This window comes from Cervus canadensis, chromosome 6 (genome assembly GCF_019320065.1).
Source record: "Cervus canadensis isolate Bull #8, Minnesota chromosome 6, ASM1932006v1, whole genome shotgun sequence".
NCBI classification, from domain to species: Eukaryota; Metazoa; Chordata; class Mammalia; order Artiodactyla; family Cervidae; genus Cervus; species Cervus canadensis.
In genome coordinates, this window is record NC_057391.1 from 83,830,240 (window position 1) to 83,845,182 (window position 14,943).

Below are 14,943 nucleotides of genomic sequence, written 5' to 3' on the forward strand. Positions count from 1 at the left end.
CAGACCTGAACCCCTGCAGTGACGAGAAACTCATTGCTCCTTTAGCCATTCCGTTCTAACAGCACTGAGTGTTCACAAGCTCTTCTTTATTCTGAGTCACTGTAGCTTTCACCACCTGTATTGCTTCCAGCCTTTGGAGACACTTAGAATAGATCTAATTACACTCCCAGGGTTTGAAGACAGGGCTTTTGTCTTTAAGGATTTTCTTTTCTAAAGGCCAAAACATCTCTAGTTTCTTTGGGCATTCTCATACAAGGGTTTTAAGTTCTTTCATCCAGATCATTGTTCTCTGAAAAATAAGAGTTTTCTTTGCATCCTTGCCCATACCACATACAGGGTCATGGACATGTTGCAACTGGTTCATGTTACATTGCTCCTTCTAGACTTCCTACATCTATTAACGACCTGACTTTTATATAATGACTGTAGTATTAAATCGAACTTAACGTCACTGAGAACTTTTACTGTTTTATGTGTGCTGCTGCTAAGCCATTTCTTTCCCTTTTTTCTATGTGTGCAATTGGTGTATTTGACTTAGACTTGGGGCCATGCTTTGATTTTGTCAAATTCATCCCTGGATTTTTAAAATCCAGCACACCATGGCCTAGTTGGACACAGTTATTTCATTTAACATATCCGAAGTCCTTTCCAGCTTCATGTCACTCTTGAATAAAGAGCTGTTTTAGAGAAGTTTATAACATTTGGAGAGCAAGGACTTTCTCTTCTTTGGGAAGTCTTTTCTAGAAGCCATAATTGCTGATGCTTTAACCCTAGCGGCTTCCTTGGTGGCTTAGATGGTAAAGTGGGAGACCCGGGTTCGATTCCTGGGTCAGGAAGATCCCCTGGAGAAGGAAATGGCAACCTACTCCAGTACTCTTGCCTGGAAAATCCCTTGGACAGAGGAGCCTGGTAGGATACAGTCCATGGGGTTGCAAAGAGTCAGACATGACTGAGCAACTTCACTTTTAACCCTTAGAGTGACACGCTTGATTTTATCTCTCTTCCTTCCATGGTATTCATGAAAAAGAAACCCCAGCCCTCCTCGGTCACTGCCCGCCCCCCCCCAACCCTCCCAGATAGACTAGATTGGGAAGGTGCTGCCGGCATTCTTTCCTCTTTCCTGTGGTGATGCCATACAGATGAGCTGGGGGTGACTCATGGATGCCTCTGAAGAAGTATTTTCTGTTCAGGCCAGGCACCATGCTGTATGAACAAAGTTGGTCTGGAGGCAAATAGTGAGTGAACCAGTACAGTAACATCCTACACAGGGCTTAGTGGTGAGGATGGAAACTGGTGGCATCAGGGAAGGACCGACCCAGAGGCATCTGCACCGGAGAACTAGCAGCAGGTGTTCCTCTGGAAACCATCACCATCGCCAGCCCAACTATCCACTTTGGCCCGAGCATTGTGCAAGGCTTGTGGAAGAGCCGATATCGTGAACATAAAACAGTTGGTCTTCCCAAGTGTCAGCGTCAGTTGACGATTGCTGTTGGGTGATTTGTCGAAGCCTCATTTCATGACTCCCTTTTTGATTAGGGGTGGTGTTCTCTGGATATCTGTTTGAACCATTGAACATTGTCATTTTTGTAGGTCAAAACCAGTCAAATATCAGCAGTTTCATATGGTTCATCTCAGTAAGGATTTGCTTGGCCTCTTCAGAGGTCATCTTGGTTCATAGAAACTCTACGGCTTGGAGTTGGAATAGTTGGTAGTTATCTTCTAAAGCCCCACTGTGACTCTCTTCTATGGCATTCTGGCAGGGGACGCTTCCCCTATCATTCCCCCCTCATCTTGCTGAATGTGCTTGCTCCTTTAACTTGCATGTGCAACTTTTAAAATGTTTGAAGGCGGCCCTCATGTCCTCATCTAGCTCTTTCCTGTTTGGGCTGTACACAGCTGTTCCTTCAGCCATTCTGCGTGTGATGAGCTTTTGGAACTCCTACCATCTGGTTCTTCTCCCCTGGACCTTCCCACCTCGTTGATGGCTCTCTTGATAATGGCGCTGTTCTCTGAACCCAGACCCTACGTTTGGTAGTCAGTGCTGAGAAGAAGTGGAACTTGGGCCTACTTTTTACTTGTGATCTTTTTGAGGATTCGTGGGGAGTGTGGGAGGTTGTGCTTAAGGGCCACAATTTCTATTTACCCCCTTAAAGTTAAATTTCGCTTTTGTCCGCTCACATCTTTTGGACCCTGATTCTCAAGGCTAACAAATTAGATGTTCCTTTCCACTTTGGTTCCTTACAACATCCAGACAGCATGTCATGGATGTTCTCAGCCAAGTCATTTGTCAAAATGCTAAGCAGATCAAGGCTCTGCTGTAAGCCACTGGATAACCCTAGGTGGGACAAGGAAACTGAAGTCCACGATGAAGGTCACGACCTGTTGCGGGTCGGGGGAATTGCCTGGGGATGGGCTGGTCTGAGACAGGGCTGTGGAAGTGGGTGGAGTTTTCCTTCAGGCCCCGCCTCTTTCCTTTAAGCTTCTTCCTCCTGTCCCCTGTTTCCTCCCTCCTGCCGGGGGTGCTAGACTTCCTCAGCCCGTGGCTGCAAGTCTCCATCCTTCCTTCTCACATGTCCTTGTGCCAGTCCTGTCTCTGAAGAAAGAGCTTAAGCTTGGCTTCCCGATGGCCTCAGGAACAAGGCAGCGCAATGATCCAGGAGCCTGAGTGCAGTTTGTGTTCAGATTTGCATTTTAATGAGGGAAGTGGCTTAATAACCTCCAGAAAGGACCCAGGAGGGGAAGAGCTTCATATTTTAGTAGAAGCTGGGGATGGAGATTGAGGAGAGGGAGAGGGTGGCCAGTTATTTAAAACAGTTACCCTGGGGGCTCTTTCAATCATGCAGTACCAGGATCATAAACGAAGTTGAATTCATGTCCAGTCACTATTTTCTGGTCCTGAATTGTCCAAGATGTGTCTTCTTGCTCCTCCACCAGCACTGTATTAAGACAGGGTAGGCTACCCCATGGACTGCAGCCTACAAGGCTCCTCCGTCCATGGGATTTTCCAGGCAAGAATACTGGAGTGGGTTGCCATTTCCTTCTCCAGAGCTAGTAGTTATCATAGTTATTATCCAGCCTGGAGAATCTATCTGCTGGTTTACCGTCCGCATTTCACTGCTTACTAAGTAGTGGAATTTTGGCTCTAGGTCTTAGCTTCCTTACCTGTAAAATCTACATTACAGCAATGCCTTTCCCACAGAGATGTATTTAATGACATGACACTTAGCATGTCTGGTATATGTTAAACAGTCAGCAAATACTAGCCATTGTTATAATTCTGTCGTTTTACCAAGCTAACTGAATTTCCTCTCTTTTAAAGTGCTTAACATGCTACAATGTGTATTTTTTTCTTTCCCCTTCTCTCTTTTCCAAATTCACGGTCACTCCACAGACACGAGGGTCACTGGGGGCTTCTCTCTTTGTCAAGCCCCACCCCCTGCTACCTTCACCATCTCCTTAGCTCCTCCGGAAACATCGGGTGACTCTTTCCATCACCTTCTGATTTTATGTAATTACTCTTTTTAAAAGTCCTCGTCGCTTCATAAAAATTCAACATTGGCACTTGGCACTTACAGCAATTAGTGACATTTCATTTCTCCACTTCAGTATGGAAAAAGAGATGATATGTGTGGATTTTACAGGGGGAGAAAAGTTATCCTGCAAGTGAATGAGAGAGAAGTCTTGGCAGAGATAACTTGCTTTTTTTCCTTCCCGAATCTTTTCTCCTCCCCCATGAATGACTTCCTCCCTCCCCTGAAATACTTTCTCCAATTACTCAGCCAGAATGAAGGAAGGAAGGAGGATTAAAAACCATCAGAGGGGAGTGGGATATTACAGGTTTGAGGGGGAGACAGTATTAGCTTCAGTGATGGAGACCTTCCACTTCTGGCCTGCCTACCGAACAGTGCATCTTCCTCGCCTGTTCCAGTAAATGGTCTCTATTCTCTATATTAGTCATTTTCATGACAGGCTTCATAATGGCCACAGCTGCTCACAGATGACTTTGCTTTTGTAGCCATTCCATTCTCCCCAGCTGCAACTACCTCCACAGGGATTTTCCCAAAAGGTGTAACATAGTTTAGAGGGCCATATGTGTATTTTGCCTATAGTCTACATAGGATTTGCAGTTTGTTGTAAGGCACTTTCAACTTTGTATGTCTTACCTATTGGCAATCTTTTTCTCTTCTTGTTCTTGACCCTATGGACCATGACCCACAGAGGACCCAGACTCCTCTGTCCATGGGCTTCTCCAGGCAAGAACACTGGAGTGGGTTGCCATGCCCTCCTCCCGGGGATCTTCCTGACCCAGGGATCGAACCCGTGTCTCCTGCATTGGCAGGCGAGTTCTTTACCACTCGTGCCACCTGGGAAGCCCGTGAACCACAGATAGATGGGCACAAGAAGGCGAGGTAGACAGCACTAGAAATTGCCATGTCCTTCTCTAGGGAGAAAGAGTGAAAAATATCAGACATCTTCGTGGGATCCAGAATGGTCTCTGAGCCCAGCTAGGTAGCACTTTGACAGAGTGTGACATCTAGCTAGAAGACATTTCCGTTGCTTTCTAATTTTTATAATTATTTTTTTAAAGGCATTTTAGTTCCATAAGAACTCTGTATAGAAAATTCTCAATATTCTGACGGTCAAAGGCTCGTCCTAGCCCACTCCCTGTTTCCTGCCCTCCTTAGATGAAATTTTATGGAGTTGGCTTTCGGAGCTTTATTGAAGATCTGTTGAAATCCAGAACTGATGGTGGGGTTGTTTTGGGAAAACGTGGTGGTCCCCTTTGCTTCCCTGAGCGCCCTGTTCCAGCCCATGTCTTGTCTTTCGGCATCCCTTGAATATCAGGCTCGGATTAAATGCCAAGCTCCAAGTCCAGCTAGGTGCTAGTGCCAGGGCCGGATGTGTGGTCTGAGGGGCTGCGGCTGACCTTCTGTTTCCGAGATTAACAAGAAGCCCCCCTCCTCTTTTTCTCATCAGTCACACACATAACACACAGCTAGCATAGATTGCTTTTCCTTCCTTGCTAATTATATCCTTCTCAGTGAAGCCTTTTTTTTTCCTGCATTATTTTTCTGTATCTATATTGGAAAGCCATATAGTCCCTTTTTCTTTTTGAATGTAAAATTTTACTTTAATGTTGGAATATGCACCAAAAAAAAAAAAAAAAAGAAACTCTGGGATACTTTAATAATCCCCATCCCTCCCAGATTAATACTCAGGGCTCTGGCCCCTTTTTATTTGAGGCTTCATTCACTTACATGGGCACAGACCCTTCTCTTCCAAGAAGGGGAGGTGATACACTTTTACATTTGTCCTGACTCTCTTGCAGACCTTACTCCTGTAATGTTAAATGCACCTTAGACTTTTTGCTTCAGTGAGTCTTCTGTTTCTTCAGCTTATCATGCCTAAAACAGAATTCATTATCACCCTCATTCCAGATCCATCTCCCAGCTCCATCCCACCTTCCTGTTTCTGACAGTGCGTCTCTCAGTCTGCCATCCGTTCCTCCCCTGAAGCATCTCATCGGTCACCCAAAGCCTGTTGAATCCTTTTCCCCTTTTCCTTCCTGCTGCCTCGACACTAATTTCAGCCCTCTGCCTATGACAGATCTCTGTGCCTCTGTCTTTTTTCTCTCTAATCCATCCTGTCCACACCATTGCCAATGCAATCTTCCTCAACGTCATTTTCCCTAGGGCATTCTCCTGCCCGTGAGCCCTCTGTGTCTCCCATCAGCTGCAAGATCAAGTCCTTTCTCCCTAACCTGGAAACTCCAGGCCTTCATACAATGGTCCTTAAGATCACCTTTCACTTCTTCCTTCTGTGAACCATTTGTATGTGTTCATTGTTATTTTTACAGCATCTATTGCATACCCACCGTGTGCCTGGCAGTGTCCTAGGTGTTCCGGAAAGGCGACAGGAAAATCCTTACAAAAGTAATTAGTGGTCTTGGGAGCTAGTGGTGTTGCCTGGAATGTCCTTCATCACTCTCAATCCTAAACCACCTACCAAGATGTATTTTAAATCCCACTTCTTCCAGAAACTCTTGCTGCACACCCAGGGCCCTCCTCACAGTCCTTACACATCTTATTGTCTGAACCAATCGTTTGACACTCACCCATCATTCATTCCTCATTCACTCACAAAATACATACTGAGCACCTACTTTGTGTCAGACACTGGGCTTCATGTTGTCTCACAAATCAGTATATTTTTACAGCCTAAAAATAACAACAATAATTCTTATGTAGCCCTTAGCATGTACAGGTGCTGCTTTACATACATTCGCTTATTTAATCCTCAAACCAAGCTTTGGGTTTGGCGTGGTAATTATCCAAATTTTACAGATGGGAAGTCAAGGAACAGAGATGTTTAGCAACTTTCCTGGTGTCACAAACTAGAAAATAACGAAGGTGGGATTCAAATCTGAAGTCCTTGATCTTAACCCCTATCCTTCATCGTCAGGTACCACTATGTGTATATATGTCTATATATGACGTGTACGTGTGTGTAAGTATAAACACACATGCACACACCTTCCCAGTTAGGCTCTAAACTCTTAGAGGTTGGCAGCTACGTACCACACTTGCTTGCATCTCACCACCTTACGCAGTGTTTACACACAGTAGGTACTGGAGTCGTTTGTTTGATTGTCATTTCTTCCATTCACTTGGTGAGGACTTGAGGTCTTTTTACAGCAAGTAGGAGTGTTTGGGAGTGGAGGGAAGGTGAGAAACGGAATTTCATAATAGACCTAGACCCTCTGGAATTCCTGGTTTCCAGTTCTTAACTCTGCAATCTTCGGGTGTAGATTTGTATAAGAGGAGATACTAATGTAAAAGCTCGTGAAAGTGGATTAAAATCTCCTTCTCAAAACGCAAAATAAAACTCAAACCACGTTATGGTTACTGTTTTCTCCCCCGTCTTGTGCTGTTTCGTTACTCTTGCTTCTGCCTGTTTTGCTTTGTTGCCTACAACACATCAGGATCCCAGAGTTACATTCCTGGCCTAATGTTTCTAGTTCAGATTTTTTATAAGTTGAAAAACATGTACATTTTATTTGAATCACGAGGCTGCAGTTACATATGTAGCTTAATAAAACGTGATAAGTACATATTTAAATTTGAAAAACACAGGTGGTAGATATTTGAGTTTTAAAAGGATTCCTTCTTTTACTGAAGGATCCATTGTAGGATTCCATTAAATATCCAGTTCCTCTTAGTGCATTTATCACACAGTTTAATTTAACAAAATTTGATTTATATGTCACTCTAAAGGGGTAGCTCGCAAGTTCTAGTGAGCATGAGAATCACTAGTGCAACTTATTTAAAATTCAGATCCTTCCCCAACCCCTCCCCAAGATTCTAACTCATTCAGACTTGGGTGGGGTCCAGGAACGTCACTGGTCACTGTTAGTAAGTACCCCCAGGTGGGTGTTTAATGCAGGTGGTTAGTGAAATGTGCTCTGGGAAACACAGCTTTAAAGAAGCACATGTGGTACATAAATGGGGCTGAACTCCAGGGGCTTCTCCCGAGCTTTGAATACCCTCTCGCTATCAAGTGTCCCATTTCCTCTTCAATTGCAGGTGTAAAATATTGGTCCTTTCATTTCAAAAATATCTCCCCCGTGGATACATGTATATGTATGGCTGAATCCCTTTGCTGTCCACTTAAGTCTATTAACATTGTTAATCTGCTCTTCTGCTGCTGCTGCTGCTAAGTCACTTCAGTCGTGTCCGACTCTGTGCGACCCCAAAGACGGCAGCCCACCAGGCTCCCCCGTCCCTGGGATTCTCCAGGCAAGAACACTGGAGTGGGTTGCCATTTCCTTCTCCAGTGCATGAAAGTGAAAAGTGAAAGTGAAGTCACTCAGTCGTGTCCAACTCTTAACGACCCCATGGACTGCAGCCTACCAGGCTCCTCTGTCCATGGGATTTTCCAGACAAGAGTACTGGAGTGGGGTGCCATTGCCTTCTCCATAATCTGCTCTACTTCAATATAATATAAAAGGTTTAAATGGTAAACAAACAACAAAAAAAGTCCCATTTAACAGAATAAAAAACAAATAAAAATATCTCCCCCGGCTTTATTGAGATAATTGGCATACAACATGGTGTAAACTTAACATATGAATTATGTTAATTAGATACACTTACATGTTGCAAACACCTTCATTTCATCACATAGTTACCATTTCTTTTTTATGGTGAAGACATTTAAGATCTACTCTCTAGCATTTATACTTCAAGTGCATAATATAGTAGTGTTGCCCTTTTATTTTTAACCCCCATCTTAGGGATCTCTTTAGATCTTTATTATTCTCATTTCTTAACGGTGACATCTCTCCTGTGAATTCACACACCTGCTCTCTTCCGATTCCTCCTTCCACATGCCCCAACTCTCTGCCTCAGACCCCCCCTCTTAGTGTGCATGATCTGGATGCTGAAGGCTATGGCTTGGTCCAGAAACTCCAGGCATTTTATGAACAGTCACTTCTGCCAAGGTTTCTTAGTCAAATCTCGTGCCCTTTCTTCTTTCTTATTATCCCCTCCCAAAAAAGACTAATAGTTAATTTTTTAAATAAAACATATTATGAGAATGACTTGCTTTGGCATGATTCCATTCCTCCATGAGTACTAATATCCCAGGCCTTGAGAAATGAATGTCAGAAATGTGCATTTAAAATATGTCTATAGTTTAATGAAATTTGTTGAAAAAATGCCTCCATGACATTTATGGCACATGGTGTGTCTATGTATTTAATATATCATTGATCTTTAAAATTCAGTTGCTTGACCCATATTTTGCCTCTGATTACTTTTCTAAATCTCTAGTAATCTCCAAAAACATTTAGAGATTTCCATATTTTAGAGATTTTTCTCCTTTATTAATCCCCTATATCCCTGAATTTTACTCTGGGGAAAGGATCTCCAAATATCTCCAGCAATAATAAAAGCAATGAAAGAGCAGATAGCCAGCACAGTTGGCTACTGGTTGGAAATCTTTTCTTTTAATAGGTTTATCAGGGCTTATGCTTCCCTTGAAGTAATGAGTTCTTAAGAGCCTTGTTTGACTTCTGTAAGAACATAGCGAGAGGTTGTGCTATTTATTGGGACTTTGTGTACCTTCTTTAATCCATTCAGTGCTTGGCTAGGCCTCTGTGATCAAACATGAGGGACTTTCTAGGAAAAGTTGGTGCTGGAGGGAAGGGGTGTGGTCGTCACTGGGTGAAGGCCAGAATCATATGGAGATGTTTCAAGCTGTTTAACTCTTGAAAGCAGACACCCATGTGGTATGTTCAGTTTTTGTAGAAAAGACTACTGTATCTAGGGTGGACAATGTTGGATGGTAAACTCCGGATGCGAGATTACAACTGACTTTTTTCCCTTCTGAATTTTCCAAAGTTTCTACAGTGATCATGTATTACTTACTATTGCAAGCGATTTAGAAGAAAGAAAGAAACCTACTTTGCCCACATCTGGAGTCTCTTTCCCAAGGGACCTAATCTCTGGTAGATTTGTCTCAAATTCTACCTATTGCATAGATCAGTGGCTATGTGGCCCGCAGGTTCAGCAAACAAAAGACTGTCCTTGAACTGGATGGCCCCTGACACCCTGCCCTGTCTCAGGGCTCATTGCGTGCTCCTGAGCACATGTGGATGCCCCCGCCACTCCTTCTGCTCAGGCATTAAGAGGCGATGGCCTTCCATGTGGGATTCTAACTTTGTCTTCTTTCTTTTCTCCTTCCCCTCCCCCGTCCCCCTCCTCTCCTCCCCTCTCCTCCTCCTTCAAGGCCTCTCCCACCTCATGATGAGTGAACAAGGTAGGTGCTCTGGGCTCACGATGCTGCAGCTGCCTGGATTGCTTGCCTTCGTGCCTCTGGCTGGTCGCTGAGAGCCCGCTTCATCCCTGGCAGGCAGTTTGCTGCCTGTCCCTCCTGCCAGGGGCCAGGCTGGGAGCCGGGCCATCCTGCGGTGGGGCGGAGTGGGGGGCACCTTTCCCATCGCATCGTGGTTCCCCCTGCCCTGCCCCCCATCACCCCCTTGGCTTCTCCATTCCACTCCACCATTTGTCATCCTGGGCGCTGGCCCTGCTGGGCTGCCTCCCAGAGAGAAGCATGAAACAAGCCGTGACGGTGTCGATAATGGGGGTGAATGAAGCTAATTTCAGAGCACCAGAGCGGTTAACTTCTTCCCTAAGCCTCACGCTGGGGCCCCAGGTTGGGGGAGACACGCTGGGCTTCTCTGAATTTCACTCTGAGTCAAGGTTTGATTTTTGTCTTCCCCTCCATCCCCCTGCCCATTGTAATGACTTTCAGCCCCTGCCATCCCCCGCCCCACCTCCAGTGGTCAAAGGAAGCCCTTGGGGGTTTGACTGTTTTCAGTTTTGTATAAAAGCAAAAACCACTGAAAGAACATGCTAATGTCCTGATGGCAGGGTTCTAACTCATTATACACCCTGAAGAAAACTGCATATAAAGATCTGTAAATTCCGCATCTGCAACCTAAAATATTCAATTATGCAGGGAATGAACTGTGCAGGAAATTCAGCTCAGCTAAGCACAGGGTGGGTTGTGAATGAAGCCTTTTCCTCCTAAATAAAAATGTTCCATATTATCAGCCTAAATCAGGATTCAAGAACTGAGCCTACTTCAAATTGTCTTTTTCGTCACTATTCAATTGCTGCTATTGTGCTTCTCCTGCGTTTTGGGGTGATTGCAAGATTGGTCTACCTGGCCTGGCCCTGACACCGAAAGGCTGTACTTTAATTTCTCTTGTCTGTTTCTTTTCAAAATACACACGGGACTCAGAGCCTTTGTTCAAGGACCAGAGAGAAGGGAAGGAGGTGTATTTCCATGTTCTGCTGTTTTTCTTGATCTTTTGAGGGGGGTGGGGCAGCACTGAAGGGCAAATGCCCCCTCCCCGACACCCCCATTTTCTTACACAGGATTCATCAGACAGTGTGGCCATAAAGAGGAGTACATGATCAGATCAAGGAACCACCCAGGTCTGAGAGAAGTTTTGTCCAGGTAGCTGTGGAGGTGGGCAATTGAGGGCATTTCTGACTTGATAAGGCAGGACAGGAGGAGGCACACTTTCCCAATAAAACTGTATCCTCTAGACCTGAGCCACGACCCGTGACGTGGACACTGGACATTAGAGTGAAGACAAGATCTTGTATAGAGCAGATGTCAGGGAACAGAGCTAGAGGGGTCAGGTGAATTCTCCAGCATTAGATGGAGCCCTGCAAGAGGCTGGGGTGAAGCCTCTCCATTCTCGTAGGTGAGTGAGGGAAGCTGTCTCCCTACAGCAGGTTACCATGAGGTGAGTATGAGCAAGGAGCGCTCTTTATGTCGACCTAGTATATCCGGATACTTTCAGAGAGTTACGCATATCTCTACAGAGTGCGATGACCCAAGCTTTGTGAATGCTAGAATTCGGTGGCCCACTTTGATAACAAGTTGCACCTGAAAAAGCAGGTCCTCAGAGTCCTGATGAGAAGATGCTTCTACATTTTCTCATCTCATCCTCCCACCCGCCCTTTAAGAGTTCTAACTTTTCTAGTGGCTTGGAGGTCTGAGGGTATTCATACGATGGATGTCATAGCATAGAGTCTAGGTCGATGAGATAGGCTGGTGGTGACCTCTTTAATCTTGATTTATTTCAACCCACTGATGCAGCACAGGCATTTTGGAGGGCTAAATTCCAACCCTGGTGTGAAAAGTATCTGGAGAACCTCTATTGTGTACCTTCCCCACTTTTCCACCTACTATTCAACTTCTTGCCCAGCACTGAAGCATATAGGAGTAGAGAATTCAGACACACCCATGGACGTGTGCTCTGGGGGCAGGGATAAGTCAGGAAACTTCTAGAAAAAGAGTCTTTAGGCAATGACATAATGACAAACACGGGTATTGTAAATCCCTCTTTAGAGAGGTTTTCAAGAAAGGATGCGGAATTCTTCCGGGTGGTCAGTGCCACTAAGATTTTAAGGTGCAAGTTTTCAGTTTAATTTTTTAAAGAAGGTCCTTTGACCCCATCCCTTCCCCTCTCATTCTTTTCCATTTCCCACCCCTTGTCTGTTCTTGCCCTTGTGATGATTACATAAAAAGCCAGCACTCCCTTCCTTTTCCTTATTCCTTCAACGTGGAAGAAAAAGATTTCTGTCTGGTTCTCGCTGAATCTCCGGAATTTGTTTTTGATCCCTGTAGATATATGTGGAAATAATGTTGTGTGTGTACCACCTGAACATGTGCTTTACACTCTGGATCCTCATGACGCATATTAACGTTGAGAAAATACAGGAGAACTTCGCTTCTCTGAAACTATGCCTAAGCAATTTTACTTTGGTTAAGTGCGTACGATTTCACACACATGAGGCTATGCAGTGCTTTTGCATGCAGACTTGGTCATGCTCCTGAGGATGGGACTGAGAGGAGGCTAATGGGAAAAAGCTTAAACACGTGTTGGTCACACTGTTTAAGCTTCACCTCGTGCATTTGTCTTGTGCTGCCTTCTCAAGGTTGTACTGCTGGGGCCATTGCTGTGGTGGGTTTTGTTGTATGTGTTACATTTCTTTGTGTGTCTGATGTTTTACTCTCCCTGCTCTCTCTTTCTCTCTTGCCGCCTCCGTGGTGGACACCATGCTTCCTCTACTTAATTGGACCTTCATTTCTCTAGGTAGAAGTAAAGGTAGAGATCATTTTGTTTTTATCATTGTAACTATCAATTTGCCTTCTGAAATATTCATACATCCACGGGAAATTGTTGATTCTGATGAATACAGTCCAGATTATAATGGTGTTTTTAACAACAACTACAAAAAAAAAAATCCAGGGCTCTCCTTTTCCTTCAAAGTATTTCATGATTGATGGTTGGGGATTGCTCTGAGCTGGCCTGCCTTCCTCTAAATCCAGAATGAGCCGTCCCATTATGGTGTGCTGTTTCTATCTGCTTCTGCTTGTGTACTGTGGGGAAGATATATTTTCTTAACTCAGAGTATTCTAAGATCCCGCCAGTAAATGTATTGAGGGCACAGGGAAGATGCGAAATGACCTGCCAATGTTTCCATGACCTGGGAATAACTGAATTCAGGGTGATAGATGAGAATGGGGAGAGAATTGGTGAATGACTGGAGAGCGTGTAAAATTTGAAATTTGGGGAATATCTGTGGCTCTTTTATCTCCTGTATTTTGGGGGGAATAAAAGTTTTCTGACTGGGTGTGATGAGCTAAGAATGGTGGGACTAGGGGTGTGGAAGAACACAGGAATCCATTGACAGTGGATCCAGTGATAATCCATGACGTCATGAGGAGAAAGTGGAGAGACAACACTGGATTTTTACTTAGCAAGTCCACTTTTTGCGGGGTGAGCTGGGAAAGGGAAGTGTGCTGAGTCGGTGTACTTGCTCCGATGCTCTGACATGCCTTTCACTGCTTCACACCTTTGGGTACCACAGTTCACTCGTCCATTCCTAATCAAAGCTGTCAGAGACCTGAGTCCAGAGAACCCAGCTCACCAGCTCAAATTGGATTAGCTGCTCAGAACTGAAGGGAGAGGCTAATTGATAAATTATAAATATGTATTTGCATTCAGTTCTCCTCTTTCCCTTCTTGACTCTCTAGCCCCTATCTCTCTGCAGGCATGCGCCGCTGCTTCCTGTAGAGATTGGCAAATAACAGAAGTAGGGAATGTGAGTTCCAGCGTGAGGATGTTGCAGAAAGATGGGGCTGACAAGATACTGAAAATGTTAATTTGATGACTCGTCTGTGAACTGGCCATCTCTCATTTGAATTTCATGCCTCTCTGGATTTTTTTAAAAGTTATGTACGGTTACCTTGGAAGCAGTTCAGTCCTTTTGTTTTGGGGTTGGTTGATTGCCTATTTCTTTTCTGCTAATCACAGGTGGATTTAGTCTCAGAAATCTGCTCTGGGGAACCTTACCCTCTTTTGAGCTTAAGGAGGTGGAAAAGGGGGACAAGGAAGAGGAATAACGAGTGAAAGGGTATATCTAGCCACCCCCTCCGCTCCTCTACTCACTATGCTCAGCCAGAGGCTTCTAGTGATCTCTGCACAGGCAAAGTGACCTCTCTGTGCCCGGGACACAACCTTTGTGAAGCTAGCCCTGTGTCACCCGCCCCTCCTCCCACTGGCCTCTAGGAGAGTACATTAGGGTCAGCTGTCTCCCCCAGCCCCTGCACCTCTCTCCTTTTCTTTCCCTAACCACCTAAAACAGGGGTCCCCAACCTCCGGGACCGAATGCCTGATGATCTAAGGCAGAGCTGATGTAATAATAATAGAAATTAAGTGCAAGATAAATGTAATGCACTTGGATTATCCCAAACCATCCCCCCACTCCACCCCCGCGCAGTCTGTGGAAGCATTGTCTTCCATGAAACCTGCCCCTGGTGCCCAGGAGGTTGGGGAATACTGCCCTAAAATATCCCATGAGACAGATGTCTTTAGTGTTTTTAGATTTTGCACATGGATATTGCACATGGATTGAAGGCGGGAGGAGAAGGGGATGACAGAGGATGAGATGGTTGGATGGCATCACCGACTCAATGGACATGAGTTTGAGTAAGCTCCGGGAGTTGGTGATGGACAGGGAGGCCTGGTGTGCTGCAGTCCATGAGGTTGCAAAGAGTCGGACACGACTGAGTGACTGAATTGAACTGATCTTTCTCTGGCCCCTGCTGCTAGCACTGATCATTTCCTGTGTGCCAGCCATTGTGCCACGAGCTTTAGACACCTTGCCACCGTAAATCCTTGCAACTGTCTTATGAGGTAGATGATGGTTATCCTAGCTATATGGGCAAGTAGAACAAGGCTCAGAGAACTAAATAACTTAAGTCAGATGGCTGTAAGTGGCAATGAAACTCAGAATCTGAGTACCTAGCCACTGCTTTATATGGCTTCGTTTTGATCCAAGGATGACCTCCACAGAC

The 14,943-nt window shown here is 44.9% G+C and overlaps 1 protein-coding gene across 12 annotated transcripts in view; it reads left to right on the forward strand.

Moving 5' to 3' along the window:
- The window catches only part of NRXN3 (neurexin 3), a 1,769,272-nt gene that overhangs the window by 120,856 nt on the left and 1,633,473 nt on the right, over positions 1–14,943 (forward strand). For 8 of the 12 annotated variants that reach the window (XM_043472668.1, XM_043472663.1, XM_043472670.1 and 5 more), the window contains exons 4-5: positions 9,790–9,819; positions 12,677–12,688. In XM_043472668.1, coding sequence (XP_043328603.1) covers positions 9,790–9,819; positions 12,677–12,688 — 42 coding nt within the window. The remainder of the gene's footprint in view (positions 1–9,789; positions 9,820–12,676; positions 12,689–14,943) is intronic. The other 4 variants (XM_043472665.1, XM_043472671.1, XM_043472667.1 and 1 more) reach the window with 1 other exon arrangement.